At 40.4% G+C, this 18,732-nt stretch overlaps 1 protein-coding gene across 1 annotated transcript in view; it reads left to right on the top strand.

Moving 5' to 3' along the window:
• Positions 1 to 18,732, top strand: part of SLIT3 (slit guidance ligand 3) — a 483,586-nt gene that overhangs the window by 397,013 nt on the left and 67,841 nt on the right. Inside the window, exons 24-26 of the mRNA XM_054287925.1 lie at positions 3,889 to 3,960; positions 8,403 to 8,566; positions 13,562 to 13,686. Of these exons, the coding sequence (XP_054143900.1) occupies positions 3,889 to 3,960; positions 8,403 to 8,566; positions 13,562 to 13,686 (361 nt within the window). The remainder of the gene's footprint in view (positions 1 to 3,888; positions 3,961 to 8,402; positions 8,567 to 13,561; positions 13,687 to 18,732) is intronic.

Raw genomic sequence — 18,732 nt, 5'->3', positions numbered from 1 at the left:
CACTGGGATGGTCACATTTGAGCTGTTACATGAATCCTGAAATTCAGCCACAGATTAATATATTCTGTTTCATGGCCAAATAAATTATTCCATATGGAGCTGTCTTCTGGCCTGCTCCTGAGATGCAAGCTATCTTGATTAAAGCTGCTGTGGGGCTCTCTACCCTGAATTACAGTGTGGATAAACCTCTTTCCAATAGCCACAATTTGTCTTTTCACTTCTGTTCTTGCAGGCCACATATGGGCAGGAACAGAGGGCAGTATTTTAATGGCAACTGTTGTTTTTTGGCTTTTTTAAATGATCTGTTCATCAAAAAGTTTCTTCCTCCTTCAAGGGAGAAACCTCCCATTGCCTTGCACAGAGCAGTGAAATGGGAATCTCTGCCTCTGCTCCCTGCTTGTGGAAGCCTCCAGATTGATTTGATTTATTATGGCCCACAAAACTCTGGTATCAGCTACAACTTTTGCCACGTGTCATCACTGTTGCTACTAAAAATCAATTCTCCAAAGAGAAAATGGTTTCCAAGAGACAATAGGAAATCTGTTACTGTCAGTTTTTTATTATCCATGCTCTCAGGGGAACTTAAAAGAGAAAACATCAGCAAAACAATTTTCACTTTTTTTTTTTAATAAAAACAATATAGGGATCTCATTACTTTTGGCTGTGCATGCCTTTGGAGGTAGCAGACCCTTCTCATGAAGGTTTTCCAAATTCCTTTGTTTTCTGTATTTTTGCCTCTATAGTAAATACAATAAAAAAGTGTTTTGAAAATCAGAATAATCATAGCTTATATGATGCACTTGGTCTTTGACAGATATTTCATTCTGAGCTCCCTTTCTTAGATTTTGCAGCACAAGCCCAAGTGAGAAAACTGCTGAGTCAACATGTTTATGATTAATCCTTAATATCTATCAGTGTTTACACAATCAGGTCTTTAATCTCAGCATTCCCATGGTTTATCCATAATAGCAGCCAAAGGGTGCAGGAGAGCACAGGACAAAAAGTCTGGAGGTTTTTTTTAATAAGCAGAAGTAGGTTTTTGAGCCAAAGCTGTTACAGTGAAAAGTTGTGGATTTGTTTTTCAGTTAATTTGTCCAAAGCCAGTCTTCTTAGAAACTAAATATAAACAGATTAGGGAAGCTGGGATTGAGACAAATTAGAAGTATTAGAGCTCTCTGAATGACCTGAACATATTATTTTAAAGATCGTTGTGTAATCATATATTTTTATATGTGACTTAGTTAAGAGGCAAAGTCCAAAAATCAAAATAATTCCTAAGGTCACTAAATAATTGTCCATGTTCTAGTTAGGGGGAAAAGGGGTAAAATGACCTATTGAATATTCTATTAAGAGACACTGCAGTTTTACTGAAAGCTGATGGGCATTTCCTGCAGCTCAAAGCTCAGAGAAACACTAGTATGTCTGATGATAAAGCTGTCACCAGTAATTTTTGGGCACAAAGTTTTTGCAATGCACTTTCACTGTTGGGTGCTGCACTGATTTGACCTAACAGAAGCATCTGGCTGGGGTTTTTTATGTTTGGTTAGTTTTGGGGGTTTTTTTGGTGTTTTGTTTTTTGGTTTGTTTTTTTTTTTCTTTTATCAGAGAATGATTCCCTGTATTTATGCAGTCATTTTTTTAAGCTCTGCTGTTGTGAGCAGTGGCACCGTGGCTTCCCTGCCATCTGAGCTGTGCTGGCTCCTGCAGGCTTTGGCACCCTGGGGGCTCCCCGTGGTGTTTGCCCCTGATGGGATGTGGCTCTGAGAGCTCACATTTCTCTCTTCCCAAAAAACACATCCCCCCTGTGCCTGCAGGAGCCCAGGGCTGGGACAATGGGCTGCCAGGCAGGACGTGGGAAGGGTCCATGAAAGAAAAACAACCAGGAAACCCCAGCCCAAAAGGATTTGTTGAATTAATTTCCTTCCCTGAAGGCAAAGGAATAAGTTAGTGAGGTTCTGTGTTGAAGGAAGTTTTGGTTTCAAGGATTCTCAAGTGTTCTGTTACCGTGTCCTCCAGAGGGAATCCACATCACCCTAAATCCAAACCCCTGCTGTTTGCTGGGGCTCAGACGAGGATCCCTACAAATTGTGCTTTTGAGGGAGAATACACACATCAGTGTGTGCTTTTACTGTCCTAATGTGAAAGGATTTATTTGACCATTTGCTTGTAAGGAGATTTGGTATAAAAATGTGTTCCTGATGTTGATCCAAGAGGAAAGATTTTGTTGCACTGTTGAATTCTCTTGCCACTATTTATTATTGTGAGTTTTAAGGGAAGGTTTAGCATTTGTCATTTCATTTTAGTTGCAGGAGTGATGATGTTGCTGACATGATTTTTTTATTAAAATGCAGGCACTTGCATCCATGAAACACCTCAGTGTTTGGGTCATGTAGTAAAGCAAATCCTTCTAAGGGTTTTATTTGATGGGTTTAACTTCTTACAGACAAATGGCTTTGTCATTCTTCAGCTTCTCTTGGATGTTTCCAATACACCTAGAAGAGAAAATGTACTCTTTCACAGGATAAATGGGACTGATACAATCTGAAGATTAATATGTCTGTTTACAGAGAATTGTCTTGCAGTTCAAAAGATCAGCAATAAGCTCATCATGAGCAGCTGCTTATTTAAATGTGCTCATTTCATTGATCATTTTGATGACAAGTGGTTGACTAGGTCTCCTCACACCACCAAAACACTCCTTGTTGAATAGCTGTGGGTTTGTCTCACTCAGTGGGTCATTCTGTACAGAATTAGTAGTGAGTGTGTTTCATCTGGAGTTACTGTGTGGGAGCTCACATCCTTCCTGTTCCTGTGCAGATTCATTTCTTGGAGATGCACCCTTATATATGGCAAGTTATTATTAATAGTCAAAACCAAGGAAGGCTTAAAGGAAAATTTCAGAATCAGGATGTTGGAAGGGCATCAGGTACATCCTGGTGCAGCTGAAAGTGCTGTTAGGGAAGAAAGGTTGCAAAAAACAGATGGGTTTTATTTTTTCACTTAGGGCAGTTGTCTGCTTTGAGATTTGGATTGTTTTAAACCCAGTGTTTCAACAATAGGTATACACACAAATAAAAGCTGTGATTGCTGTGTCAGCAAATCACCAGGTAAGTTAGGAAATAAATGACTCAAGGGCAAGAGCTGATCCAAACCACACAGCAGCTTTCTGTTTTCCACTCTCCTCTGCCATGTCTGGAGCACTGACAGGAATTCCCATTTATGCTTCTCTATGTAACCCATGCACAAATGTGGGTCTTTTCTCAGAAAAGAGATAAAGTGGGTGCTTAAATTGTCCTGGAAACAGTGGAGAACCCTTTCACTCATTTCAAGGGTCCTGAAAATGCTACTAAAAATTATAATTTCTTTGCACAGGGTGAATAATGTCCTAAAACTGATTTCAGGTGCTTTCCTTGGTAGCACAGAGAGGTGGTTTGTACTGTAAGAATGGGAAAGTGTGGCTGTATTTACCCTTAGGGGCCCTTGCTCTCTCTCCTAGGATCTCTCTGAAGTCAATAGTTAATTTAACTTTCACAATTCTGATTTCCCCTGCTCTGTTTTTGCTGTGCTTCTGGCTAATGGGATTCTGTAAGAGAACTCAGGTGTGGATGTGGGGGTCCACTTGTCATCAATACACTTTTAATGGCATAAATGGTTATGTCACCATTTTAATTTACAGCAGCACTCACCAACACTCCTGATTGCATCATTGTTTTAAATGCCAACACCTCGAGGCAGGAGTGATAAACTATGGAAGTTCATGAGTTGTGAAACTCACAGAAACTCTCAGAGAATCAAAATTAAATACCCTTTTTAAGCATCCATTCCTTCAGTTGCAGGGAGCAGACAAAATGCTGTGGTTTGATAAATTCCTGCTTCTCCCCCTTGTAGGACACTCCATGGAAATGACATTTCCAGTGTTCCTGAGGGATCTTTCAATGACCTGGTGTCCCTGTCCCATCTGTAAGTACTTCTGCCTGGCTGAATCTCTGGGATTGATGGTTTCAGATTTGTAAAACAGCACACGTTGCTAGGATTGTAGAGCTTTTTTGGTTTTCCTGCTCACTTTTCATAATGTGCTCTGGATATTCATAGTGCATCTGTTCAAAGGAAATAAAAATTTCTAGGACCTGTTGTTATTAGTTATGAAAATATTTTCTTAAGGAAAACCAAATGAGCAAGTGTGACAGTTTTCTCTGCTGTGGACTTTGTGTTTAAGGTTTTCTTTCAGCATTGTCAATGTGAAATGGAGAGTATATTATGGTTTAAGAGTGAGGCAGGAAACCTCCCACAAAGAGCAAATATTAAGCAAATGTGAATTCTTTGCCTAATAAGTGTCATATGTTTTGCATGCTGGAATGTTGTCAGTATATGGACTTGTTGATGAATCACTACTACAGACATATATATTTAATCACATGGAAATTGGTCATTTCACAGCATTAATGCTTCATTCCATAGTTTGCATAAATTATTAGGCATTTCAGCTTTTTGAGGAAATCACTATTACACTGGTAGAGGGCCAGGAGACTTTCAAATGCACTTTAGTTGATGAAAGAGCAGACAAAGAGCTGCAATGGCTCCAAACTAAACTTGAGTGACCAGAAAATGCTTTTTCACTGAGATAGTGTGTGATACCTCACACTATCAGATAATTGATGTAGGAAAAGCAATTTTGTGCAGCAAGTTTCTTGATTACTGTCCTCAGTTAATCAGAGGGCTGAGCATGTGTTGGTCCCTCAGTGAAGTGAGTGGTTTCACAGGCTGAGACAGATGTTTTCTGTACACACAAGCAGATATGTGTGCATTTAACATAGGTTTATATCTATTTATTGTCTCTTTTTAACCTTTAACATTCCCTCCAGAAAACTTCCCTGAACACCAGACTCAGATTGTATTGAATATTTTCTGGGTAGCAGATATATCCCTGGCAGCTTTCTGTCTCTGTTCCTCTATGGACAGTAAAAAATAAAAATATCTCAGATAGGGACAGAAATCATGAGAGCAATTGGGGCAACTTGAGCAGAGAAATAATGAAATAATCTTCTCTGTTTCCAGCTTGCACCTTGGTATCATTGGTTTTTCACATTTGTTTTTCCTGTTCCCAGTTTAGTCAAGTCTTTTTGTGTGTTTGGGATTGAAAGTCTGGCTGAGCTAAAGCCCTGTACCTGCTTTTGGGAGTGCAGTGACACCTTCCACACTGGGAATCTGGCTGCTGGGGGTATTTTCAGAACTCCAGGAATAAACACAGCATGTTCCATTTGTTTGAATTTCCCTCAGGGTTTACATTAAGTGAAGTGGAGATCCAATTTTCCTGGGTAAACTGTTCACCTTAGGGAGTGATAAAATCCCCTTTGGCCCAATACAATCTCTGCACTCTTTTCTGTTTAGATGTATGTGCTGCCAGAAATGTAAAATACACAAAGCCCAAATGAACAGTAATAAATAGGATCCATAAAATAAATAAGACCTGTCTAGGGTGTAATTTGCACAGCTGAGCAGTTGAATTTTACAGTGCAATTGTGCTCTCCAGTTTCTTAAAGAGGATCCTGAAACTTTTAGCAACCACAATGAATTTTTTCTTCACATGCCCAAAAAAGCTATGCTTACTCAAAATTGAGTCATAATAATTGAAAATAAATTAATTTTGAGCCCGTCCTGATACACAGATCTTCAAGAAGAAAGCATGAACTTGGGGTCAGTTTGAAATCCTACAAGGACTTGCTGCCCATCACACTCTTAAGGCATGGGAGAACAAAAATTTGTCCTAATTGTGCAAGGTGTGTGGCTGAGGGTGGGATTGGTGTTGTGGCAGGGCAGAGCTGAGTACCAGGGTGTGGAAAGGATGCTCAGCCCAAGCCTCTTGTGGCAGGACAAGGGGGACACCAAACTGACTTTTAGAATTGCAGAGAGATATTTGTGTAGCATAGACAAAACTATTGATTTTTGTCAGAGTCTTTTGCAATAGTTTTGAATTGGTCTGTAATTGCAAGAACAAAAGTGAAATCCAGATGGTCCAATCACTTTCTCCATAGCTGTTTAAAGCCCACAGGAACATTTTCACCAAATTTCCTTTATGTCATGAACATCATCTCACTGTAATGGAAATATCATAACAAACTATGCAGCTTTAGCTCACTGAATTTGGAGGTAGGTTTGCATGTGCTGTACACTGCTTTTGTTTACTATTTATTTAGTTGAATCACATAATTGTCTGTTTAAGCCATGACTCGACTGACAGTTTCAATCCAGGGCAATGATAAGAATGCCACAGCACTGCTGAAGGATTGGGTATAATATTAATTAAAAAGAGCCCAAAATCTGCTGGGGTGGAACTGGGACCTTCCCAGTTAGGTCAGGTCCTGCAGTTGCTGTCCTCACCATTCACTGGTGAGTGTCCCAAGCACTGCTCACACAAACTCAGCCTGGGGCACTCCAGGGATTCCACAAACCCTCAGCAATGGGTGATGTTGAGTACAGCAGGTACTTCCAACATATTTCCCATAAACAGCTCAGACTTCTAATCCTGCTGAATTATCTTCTCTTTACTCAAATTTTTATTAACTGCCTCTAAAACTAAGTCGTCCCTTCCTCTTTTTTTCAGCATTTTCACGGATAGGGTTATTTTAATTTACTTTATTCAGAGTTGCCCCTAAACAAAATAAGTGTCTGAACAGAAATATCTGCCCAACATTTTGAAAATGCTTCTGGTGGTATTTCCTTACAGCAGAAGATATTTTTACCTTCTGGAAATATTTTGCTATAATAGGCAAAGAAATTGAGAAAGTATGTTAGAACTCATGAATGAAAATACGAGAATTATCTCTGGTTCCTAGAAATAAATTTTTAAAAAATCCAAAAAATAACCCCAAGCCAAACCAAACCAAGCAAAAAAAAAAAAATTTAAAAAAAAAAAAAAAAAAAAACAAACAAAGCACAAACCACAAATAGAAGTGTGGAAAGATACATTTCTGAAGTTGTCAACAATGTTATGAGTAATCATTTTTAGTGACTGTAGAGCAGCTTTATTTCTAATGTAGTTTATAAATATTAATTAACAGGGTAACAAGCTTTCCGTTGTCCTCCCACTCACATTTTATATATGGAAGTTTCTCAACACTAAAAATTTCTCAGCTTTCACTGCTGCATTTTGTTTGACCTTGGACAACTGAGCCAGTTGATCACAGTTCCAGGGTCAAAAAGTCAACCCAGTAGTTTTTTTCCATTGTAAGCAATGGATTTACAGGAGGAGTGGATGGGTATTTTTTAATGCTGAGCTGCAGTACACATTTAATTTTGATGAATGAGCCCCAGACAGGGTTTGAACCCATGAACTCTCATTATGAATCTGTCTAGGGCACAGTGGGTTCATTAGTCACTCCAATAGAAATGTATCAACAAATTTACTGAGGTTTCTATCTTAATATCCTGCTTGATGTGTTTTTATTTGAAAGAAGCTTGAGTTTACAGTACCATCTTAAAAATAGTTTATAGCATATGCAGAAATTTTAAAGTCTAAAAGCTGATTTGAATCATTGGTTCCTTTAGTATCTCTTCCTTGTGCTATTCTTTATTTAGTTTATTTTCCTTTCTTGTCAATTCAGGTGTTGTACAGCTGAAGTCTTACATTGACTTTAAGCAAAATAAATACAGACTTTCAACATGCATCTCTTCACATTTTAAACAACTAGTTGGCTTCAAACTGATTTTTCTCAAGTGTGAACTTTGTTTGCAATTGACTGATTGCCTAAAAAGACACTTTCTTTAAGAGAAAGAGAAGTACAAGTTAGTCAAGGCAGCGCCTAAATTTAAAGTAAAAAGGTTGGTTTTCTTTTGGATAGATGTCCATGAAGAAAGGAAAAATTCTGAGAATTATAATTTCACTTGATAAATGCATCTTCTACAACTATTTGACCTAACTCAAATGATGGGTCAAGCAGCAAATGTGTTTTCAAAGTCATAAATAAACTTATCAGACACTGGGTTGCAGTTTGGAAAATGGAGGTATCTTCTGCATATGTGTTTCATCTGGTGAGGAGTCATTAATGTGAGTCATCAGAGCCAAACTAAATTACTCAATTCAGGGTTAGAATACGCTCAGGAAGGACAGAGAATTAAAAGGAATCAATGTGATGAATTTGATGAAAGCAGTATGTCTGGTGACATTGCTCAAGCACAATTGTTTGAAAAAGGGATTTCTTCTTAGGTGTTTATATAATTTCCCTAACTAATGATGGGAAGAAAGGAGAAGAGCAGGAGGTGAACCTAAAATCCTTCCTGAATACTCAACAGATCTTTGCCTCATTGGGAAACAATAACATAGAACTGTAGAATAAACCGTATCAGAGCCGTCTGTGTCTTTGTGCTAATTTAACTGTGCTAATTGAATTGTTGTGCTCCCCAAGGGCTCTGGGCACCAACCCCCTGCACTGCGACTGCCACCTGCGCTGGCTCTCCGAGTGGGTCAAGGCGGGCTACAAGGAGCCGGGCATCGCGCGCTGCCGCGGCCCCGAGGCCATGGCGGACAGGCTGCTGCTCACCACGCCCACGCACCACTTCCAGTGCAAAGGTACGAGCTGGCACCTCTGCCCGAGGCTCTGCCCACTGGGCTGGGCTCCGGCACCCTTGGTTTTGTGCGGGAGTTGGGGTTGGGGTTTGTTTTCCGCAGCGTCGCGTTCCTTCCAGGTTGTGTCTGGGGTTTCCGTTCTGAAATGGCTCCTGAGGAGTTAGAAAGTCTTTTTATCCCAGCCCCATGACTGAAGAAGTAGTCAAGATTCATTTCTTCTGCTTTTCAAGGTTGTTTATTTTCTCTTATCTAATACATTCTTCCTCTGACCTGCTGAGATCTGTCCAGCAGGGTGGTTGAGGCACACTGACCACCCTCAGGGTGGTGTTAGCTTTTTATACTAAAAACCACCCGTACTTTATTCACAATAATTTTCCAATACCTATCACCCATGTTAGACACTCTGTCTCTACTCTAAACCAATCCAAAAGTGTCACCATCACAGCAGAAGATGGAGGACAAGAAGAAGAAGGAGAAAGAACACACCCAGATTCCTCCATTTTGCCTCTTGAACTCTCATTCTAAAAACCCCAAAATTCTACTTTTTCACCCTGTGAAAAATTAACTATCATTCTACTCAAACTCTTGTGGCTTGTAACTCTTCACACAAAGTTGGTAATTGTTTCCATGGGCTAAAACCGAAGGCACAGGTGTCTTTGACTCCGTGCCGGGGTCTCAAGCCATCCAGGGCAGTCAGAGGAATGTCCTGGGTTCCAACAGTTGTGTTTTCTTGTGTTCTTCCCCAAAGTGCAGTTAGCTGCTCCACCAAGGAGAGGAGAGGCACTCCCCTCTCCACTCAGGCAGGAGAAGCAGAGAGCATGAGAGCAGTGAGTGCTCCTGATGCTCACACCAGGTTATGCAATGACACATTAGCATGTAGGGTGTTGTTAGAACTTATTGGAATAAATAATTAGTTTTGGCCTGTGACTTACCCCAAAAAAATTGAGAAAATAAGAGGCATTATAAAAACACTGTAGTTATTATGTACATTTGCTTGAAAACCAAGAAACAGAGAATTCTTGAAGCAAATATGTACCAAAAAGTACATTTTCATCTGCAGATCTGCAAACTGTTCCCATCAGCGGTGATTCAGAAACTGCAGATTACAGAAAATATGTCATGTTTGAATTCAGAGTGCATTCCTTCAGGAGAGGGTTGAGGAGCAGCTCTGAACAATTTGGGGTGCTCAGTGGCAGGAGTGTACTGCTTTAGAGAGCACTCAGACAAATTATCCACGTTTTTGTGGATTAAGTAGCTCATTAGTGAGTGGTGGAGATTAAGACATATCTGCATATTCTTGTAAAAAAAAGAGTTTCAGAGTTTTGCTTTGCTTACCAGCAAGTACTTGAAGATGGAGCTATATTTATAGTGGAAAAGATGGATCAGTAGCCTCTCTTAGAAATGGAAATGAGGGCATAAAGCCTGTTTTTATGTCTCTCAGAGTGCCATGCCCATTTACAGCACTGCTTGGCAGGGTGATTTTATAGGTGCTGGAATTAAACTGCTGAACAAACAAATGGTGGTGTTGGGGTGAGTTTAAAACACAGGTTCCCAAGGCTGAGTGGAATTTTATGTCCTTTCAAATATATCTTTAATAACTGTAACCTTATAATTTAATTACTTTGAAATGTCAGTCTCAAAACTATCAGAACTTCTGACCATAATTATCAAAGCAGAGACTTTACAATAGTCTCTCAAATGTGAAGTAAAAATATAAGAAGTACTAAAAATACCCAATAATGCACTTGCTTCCGTGAAGTAAACCAAAGAAAATAATTGATTTTGTATATTACATGGGATCTGAAAACTAAACCAGAAAGAGACTGGCTGTCTTCTTCATTCTGAACCTGTGATATATCAAGAGTTGTGCTCATTTTCTCTCTGAACTAAACAAGCAACTCTTAGGCAAGAGATCAGTACATCTGTGATCCAGGATATTGGATGTAGTCGTATGCTTTCTATGTAAATATTAGATTGGTCCACTAGAAAGCTCGTGTTCTTTCTAATATCCCGAAGTCCCCATAGCTTGCTTTATCTGAACAGAAAAGGAGAAAATAATGTGTTGATTTGGAGTTGGTGTTTGCACAAGCAGAAACAGTTGATGGTCTGGACAAGTGGCAGTAAAGTTCAAGAAGCTCTTGGCCCTTGACAAATTCACCTTTGCTCATGAAAATACAAATATTTTGCAAACCAGGGCATGGTTTGGCAGTGTTAGTGCACCCTGCTCCCATTTCAGGGGGTGCTGAGCCCTGGCCCCAAACCCTGGGTCCCCACCAAGGCTTGGCCCATGCTGGGCTGGGTACCTTGAGCTGTGTGAAGGTCCTGCTCAGATGTCCTCTGTGACCTCCAGGAACTTTTACAATAGTAAATAATGTAAAAAGTAGTTTAACTTATTCTTGTTAAAAATATTTTTTTAGCCCGTGCCTGAGCAGGAGGTTATGTCTCAGCAGAGCCAAGGAAATAAAAGTGTGTTATGTGCAAGTCATGCAAACTCAGCTCTGCTTTTTATTAACTTGCCCTCCCAGCTATGCAGTAGAGGAAAGGAATGTGCTGGGCTGAGGGCATTTTGCTGTATGGATTTATAAATCAAATCCACAAAGGCAAAGTAATGAACTACTTAACTGCTAGGAACTAACACTGTTCTTATTAGCTCCTGCATTGATTAGCTTTGATCTATGCCGTAGAAATAAATGGAAAATGTACACCTATTATGAAATAAATAGTAGAACTAATTCTGGCTTACTGACCTCTAAATCTAAAAGAGCAACACTGCTGCTGTCTCACGAGCTCTCAGAGGAGCCACCTTTGTTTATTCTTTGTTTATTTTACCATGAAGACAAAAGTAACTCAGGTATGTCACGTTCCAGCCCCTGTCAGTGCCAGGAATTCAGGTGTGATTTCCTCTTCCAAGGTAAACCATGTATGGTGTACAGTTAGACAAACACAAAGAGAGTATAGGATGACAGCAGTCCTTCATTTAATTTTTGTAATTTTTTCTTCCTGTGTATTTCTCCCTCATTGCTGCCTGTGCACTCCCAGTCACTCCCTGATGGCACCAGCATCACTACAGGAGCAGACACAGCCCAGTGCTGTCACCTGAGACCCTTCAGTCCCCACTTGTGCCATGTCCTTACCCTTGCTGGTGCTCTGCAAGTGTTCAAAGTGAACATTTATAACTCATGCAGGACAACTCAAAGCAAATCCCTGGCTGAAAGGGAATTTTTCATCCCTAGTTCTAGTGACTCTGGAGCTCCATCTTCTCTTGCACATCAAATTTAAGCTTCTTTTCTTCACTTTCAGGATGTTTCACAATTTAGTCCTTCTTACTATTTATCATGCAGTAACAAAAGCTCTATGCCCGCTTTTGATTAGTACTAGACCAATTTTAAAGTATTTTAAAAGGTATTTCCTTGAAAATGAAATAAAATTACTTTAAGGTCTTTACTGCCTGATATAATTTAAGCCACTTTAAACTGCTAGGTTTTATTTTTTTACATATAAAAGGCAATGAGTTAATACTTATTATTATTTGAAATGTAGCCATTTAAAAAATCACCATGTTTTAACTGTGAATATAACTGTGAATATTACTGCCTAAATTAGCTTTCTGTAAAATCTCAACCATAAAATATTGATTGACTTGGGACCCCAAATGTAATTAGTGTTGTTTTAGTCTGTGTTTGTTTTCCTGCTCACCTAAAAACTTCATTACTTCTCTGGAAGATTCCTGCTACAAATATGAGGTTTTTTAGAGGGTTTAAATATGGCCATGTTATTTACTTGCATACATTTACATATTTTCATATTTGGCTTTATTGCCCTTTGCTGAGATAGGTCAGTGTTGATCATTCTTCTGGGCAGAAAGGGAAGAAAATAAGTTTCAAAATCTGTTAAAATTAAGGATGGTAGAGCACTTTGCACCTAAATATTCCCATAAGCCTCTAACTGAATCTGTCTTGTACATGGTTTTTATTTATGTTGTTGCATCTGCACTTTCATTCTTTTTATCAGCCATAGAAATGTCAGGTTACAGTTCCCTGGGGTTGCTGTTGCAGGATTTCCAGAACTGAGAACAGGAAAAATTGCTGAAAGCCATATATATATATATATATATATAACCCACTCCCTGGAGGTTCCCAACATGCTTTTTTTCAGAGCATATGTTTGCATCTTCAGGAGAATATGAGCATCATTGAGACTTGCCTAGCACTTGATTTAAGCACTTAAAGCCTCTCTGATCCCTGGGAATCCCCAGTGCACCTGCAGCATGTGCATTTGTGCCAGTGCTTGGGGGAAGATGTTGGTGTGTGCATGGGAGGTGTAAATTCTGCAATCCTGCTCTCTGCTAACATGTTGGAACCCAGGACATCCCTCTGGCTGCCCTGGAGGACTCCAGACCCTGGCAGGGGGCTCAGAGACCTTGGCACAGAGTCAATGACACCTGTGCCTCGATTTTAACCCGTGGAAAAAGTTACCAACTTTGTGAGAGGAGTTACAAGCCACAAGAGTTTGAGTAGAATGTTAGTGAATTCTTCACAGGGTGAAAAAGTAGAATTTTGGGGTTTTTAGAATGGGGGTTCAAGAGGCAAGATGGAGGAATCTGGGTATGTTCTGTCTTTCTCCTTCTTCTTCTTCTTGTCCTCCATCCTCTGGGTGATAGTGGCACTTTTGGGATTGGTTTAGAGTAGAGATAGAGTGTCTAACATGGGTGATAGATATTGGAAAATTATTGTAAATAAAGTACAGGTAGTTTTTAGTAGAAAAAGATAACACCACCCTGAGGGTGGTCAGCATGACACAAACTGACTTGCTGGACAGACCTCAGCAGGTCAGACAGACAATGTATAAGATAAGAGCAAATAAACAACCTTGAGAACCAGAGCTGAGGAATTCTGCTGCCTTCTTTGGTCTCAGGGCTGGGAGAAAGAGACTTTCTGACACCTCAGGTTCATCCCCACACCAGAGACCCCGTCACTCACTCTGTGTTTGCCTCTGCAGAGCCCGTGGATCTCAGTGTGGCGTCCAAGTGCAACCCCTGCCTCTCCAGCCCCTGCAGGAACAATGGGACGTGCAGCAGTGACCCCGTGGAGCTCTTCCAGTGCACCTGCCCCTTTGGCTTCAAGGTATGGCTCCAATGAACCACATGAGGAGCAAGGAGCTGCTCCCCATCACTGGTGGTTCTTTAATGGTTGTGCTGTGAGAAGTTAATTTTACAAGCACTGGGCTCCAAAGTTCCTTGCTCAAGCAGGCTGTGTGTGACTTTTCAGCTGTGCCCTGCCACAAATTTCATCCTGTGCAGTTGGAATGGCTTTGTTTTGTGCTGTGACTGCACAGATCATCCTGAGAAACTTGCTGTGGGTGCTCCTGTTTTGAGCAGGGTGGTTGGGCTGTACAATCTCCAGAGGTCCCTTCCAGCCATGGGCATTCTCTGATTCTGGATGTAGATAGATATCCATATAAAATGCCAAGTGGGTTTTATCCTCCTTTTCATTTCTTGTTTTCTGCCAGCAACCAGATCACCATTTCACAGGCTCCCAGCCACAAGGAAGGCAGTTCAGGTGACAATTCAGGGCCAGGTTGGTCCATGGTGACAGAATGTTGACACCTGGTAGTTTACATTTACCTTCCACAGACTGATGAGCAGAAGGATGATCCCTGATCAGACACAACCCCTAAATCAGCTCTCTCTGAATTCAGAGAGAATTCATTATTATGTCCACAGAGGAATGTCCACATGAATCCTGTGGATTCCAGTCTTTGTGGGCTTCCTGATAACACAGTGGGAAATGGGGAAAGGGTCATTGAGTAAAGCAGTTTCTTCAGCAGCGATGGATAAATCCCCTTGTTCATTGTGAGAGCTTCAGGACACCAGGGCACTGTCCCAGAGCTGATGTAGCTGGAAACCCAGCTCAGGAGTCAGTAGCTGAAGGATTAAGTAATAAATGAGGCATATAATCTGTTCACAGCCTGGGGGGTTTCAGGTGCTATGGCCAGCATAGGCTGCATCCTGCAGATTGGGATTTTATTATTGGCCTCTCTGGATACTTCTTGCAGTCCTGGTCAGCTGAAACAGATGCTCATAAAACACAGAGTAATAAGAATTATAGGGGAAAAAAGGAGGGCAAAACCAGACATGCATGTGGGAAGTAAGCACAAGTATCTGTGTGTTATAGTTCAGGAAGGATTTAGGAATTAATTGGTTCTGATGATATCACCATTTCCCTTCTCTGTTTTCCTGGGATGCATCCCAGGGTAATTGGCAAAAACATTGGGAAAGGGAAAATATAAAGCTTATTTCTTCTATTTCACCCCAGTGCCCTACTCAAGAATAACAACAGTTCTAAATAATTGAAAAAGCATTGGAGATTTTCTGTCATTAGAAATCTTTTTACTCAGTGGCATATCAACCAGAAACTTTTCTAGGATTTAAAAGACTGTATTGTCAAAAAATCTGTTTACCTGAAACTACTTGATAACAATCTATTTTTGTCTTCAGGTTAATAAAAAAATGGTCATTTAAATTTGATTTTTTTAACATAAATTATGTTGAATTCTCCAGGTGGGAACTTGAAAAGTAAATTATTTCAGAACTAGAAGGCAAACACATAAATCTTTGTACTCTAAGATATGTATAATGGAGCAGGTATCCAGGTTATTCTAAATAAAAATGTGTTATGAGCATATCTTCTCTTTTTGGCCCTCAGATTTTTGTTTGCTTGTTGTTCTTTTGGTTTTTTGCAGTATCCCCTATTCACTGAGGTAGATTAGAGAGAAAGTTACTGGTGTAGATGCATTTCTATAGCTAAAAGACATGTTTATGAAGGGAAGATTTATTAAAAAGAAAAATCCAGAATAACCCTCCAGTTTATCAGCACGTTGTAGTCAGGATGCATCATTTTCCTTGGAGGGGTTTTGGTAAACACTTGATGTGACTCCCTTTAAACATCTCACAGAGCATCCATCTCTTTTCTCTCACACACTTTCTCAGGTGACATCAGTGTGTGAATGCAAAACCCAAACCCACTGTGAGCCTGTAAGCCCCAAGCTGCCAGCCAAGCGTGGCAAAGAGCAAACAGAGCAGGCATGGAGCAGGGTTTAAAAACACTGGCCAACAGTTCAGGCAGAATTGGTGGAAATTGAATAAGCAAAAAAAAAGAACTGTGTGTCTTTACCGCAGGTTTTTGAATAAAAATGAAATATGACAGGTCCAAATGCAAACCATATGAAAGGAGCACTCTATCTACCACGCAGTTCTCCACCAGAGATTCATGCTAATTCAGTAACAATACCTTGCTTCCTTCTCACCAGCCAGCACCAAACAGCTCCATCCATCTGGAAGCTATTTCCCAGACCTTGATAAATTGCCCTAAATCTGCCCTCTCAGCATTTGTTTTTCCTTGTTTGATGTAGATTTTAAAAAAATCCTCTGTGGAAGAGTGCATCAATAAAGTGAAAAACCCACCCTTTTTCCAAATTTAAGCTGACGGCTTCGTAATGTTCCCTGTGAGGGGGCAGGCATTACAAGAGGCTTTCTGGGGCTCCTGTGCTCATGCCAGCCTTCAGAAAAACACAGAAAGTCACCTCAGTTAGCAGCTGCCAGAGTGGTGTCTGATGGACCAGGACACTCCCCAGTTATCTGCATTCGCCAAGCTTGTGGTCTGATTTTTGCTGTCACACTGATGATGGTTCCATCTCTCACTTTTCATGCTCACAGAGAGGTTTTGGCTATTGAATGTATGAATGTATACTTGGTGGGGCTTTTAGCAATTCCAGTGCTGCCTTTGATGGTTTGGGTAAGCTCAAAGCGAGATAAGTCATGGACCACCTGAGCTGTGAGGGGCAAGGCTGAGCTGATAATGATCTTTGCTGCTGCTCTTGCCTTAAAATGGGTGATGAAAGTGCTTGTTGGAGATAAACCATGGCTGGCACGGTGCTGTTGTGGCTGTACTTTGGGGAAAGAGCCCCAAAGAGGCTTTCTTGGCACCTCCAGCATCTGGCAGGAGCTCCAGGGTGCCACCAGTGCTGGCAGGAGCTGGCTCTCCATGTTACAAAAATCATGTTTTCATATTAAACACAGGCATAGGGGTCATTTTCCAGTGGGTTGCTTTTTTTCCTCTTCTCTACAGCATTCTTTGAATGGTGATTTAAATAATATGTGTGGTTTAGATTGTAAAGTCTGATTGTAAGTAGAGAGAAGGAGCTTTCTCCTGCTGGAAATGCTGCTGGCCACCTGCAAAAGGCAGTGAGTGTGAGTGCAGCTGGGGCTGGGAATTAGATAACAGGAGCCCACCAGTTCATAGATTCTGTTGAGTGTGTGGCTTGTAAGTATTCCCACTGATATTGCAAAACTGAGTCCATGGGTGTTGGAATTCAAGAGATTAATGAAGCTTGCAATCAATAAGCTATTGGAAAAAACTTCACTTGAATAACTGTAGCAAAAACTAAGGTGAGTGAAACCAACAGTCCATTTATTTTGTCATTGCTTTATTCTGAAAATGCCTTTTTGGAGTTTTTTGGCTGATTTTTGTCATTTATACTTTCTTTTTCTTAAGATTGAGGTAGCAACAAATAAAGAATAATTTGCTTACTTTCAAATAGAATTACTTGTAGAACCGGGGAAATAGTCTAAAATGCATTTTTGTTTTGCCTGAAATGAAGGAACATTGCCAAGCCAGAATAGGAAGTGCAGTGCCTGCCTAGGAATGTGCTCTGATAGCTCAGGTAAAGGAGCCAGAGCTGCTGGAATGCAGATGTTTGTCACCTCTGGGTCCTGCTGGCACTGAAAGCTGTCTGAAATGGAAAGTGAAGATGGGTAAAATTGGCACAGCTCACATCCCTCACTCCAGGCACCAGATGCTGATGCATGTGTGTGCTAGAGCTGCTCTAAATTTTACCCAAATCTCTTCACCTCCCTGTTGAGTTCAGCCACTGTCCTGACTTTTCCTGCAGACCTGCAGAGACTTGAGGGTTCAGGCGATTTCACCAATCATCCAGAATGACAGACACAATTGGAAAAATCCTGGGCAAAGCTCCTGGGCTTTGGAGAGACAGCATTCTTTGCAGCCAGACTCTTGTGGTGGGAGGCATTACAGTGCAGCCAGAATGATATTTAGTGAGGAAGCTGGCTCCAAATTTCTGCTAGGCATCTGGCTCTTCCCCCTCCCCACCCCCGATTTTTGTCCCTGGAAACAGGGTTAGAAGTGGAATTTCCCAGAGCAGGATGTCTCTGGGAAATGGGGGATTCATACAAATCCCATGTTGTGCACTGATTATAAAAATTCAGTGCCAACATTTGAGGGGGTCAGTGAAGCTGAGCAGGAGCTGTGGCTGCTGAGCACGAGCCTGAGAGGAGGTTTTCTCAGCACTGTCCCCATGCCACAGGTGCTGCCCTGGCTGTACCCCTGGCCCTGCTTTATTTTATTTTATTTATTTATTTATTTACTTACTTATTTACTTATTTATTCATTTAGATAGATAAATAAATAAATATATTATTATAATATTATATATTATATATTATATATTATATATTATATATTATATATTATATATTATATATTATATATTATATTAGCTTAATTATATAATATATTACTATATTTTCCAAAATATTATGAATATATTAATATAATTATACAATAATATATAACATATTAATATTATATAATGTAATATATTATATGTAGTATATAATATATATAAATAATATATAATAATAAATTTATTTATTTATTGAAATAAATTTGCACTTTTATTATTTTACATAAATTTGCACTTCACCACAGCAAGGTTCTGCAGCCTTATACCAATAATCAGTGAGAGCCCTGCAGCAGGGGCAGCCTGGGGAGAGGATTCAGCAGAGCTCAGCGTGGCTGTGGGGGTGTTTGCTTACCAGACACAGACTGTTCCAACAGGGCAATGTCTCAGTGATGCTGACTTGGGTGGGGTTGGGTGGCTGTAACCCCGTGCAGAGTTTGGCTGTTGCTGGGCCTGGCTTGTCAGGCTGATCCTGTGTGCAGATGTAGCTCTGTGCTTTTGTTTTGGCTCTGTTAACACACATGGGTCCCCCATTATTGTGGGGAATTTAGGACTCCTGAAGAACTGACTAATATGATTAAGCAGAAGCTGTTCATTGTTTATATTACACACATATTTCTAGATTCTCCAAA

The sequence above is a fragment of the Melozone crissalis genome, unplaced genomic scaffold (assembly GCF_028551555.1).
Source record: "Melozone crissalis strain CALT ecotype California unplaced genomic scaffold, PUWL_Pcris_2 ptg000061l_1, whole genome shotgun sequence".
Lineage (NCBI taxonomy): Eukaryota > Metazoa > Chordata > Aves > Passeriformes > Passerellidae > Melozone > Melozone crissalis.
The sequence above is the reverse complement of the archived record's forward strand: the minus strand, read 5'-3'. Positions and strand labels throughout refer to the sequence as shown.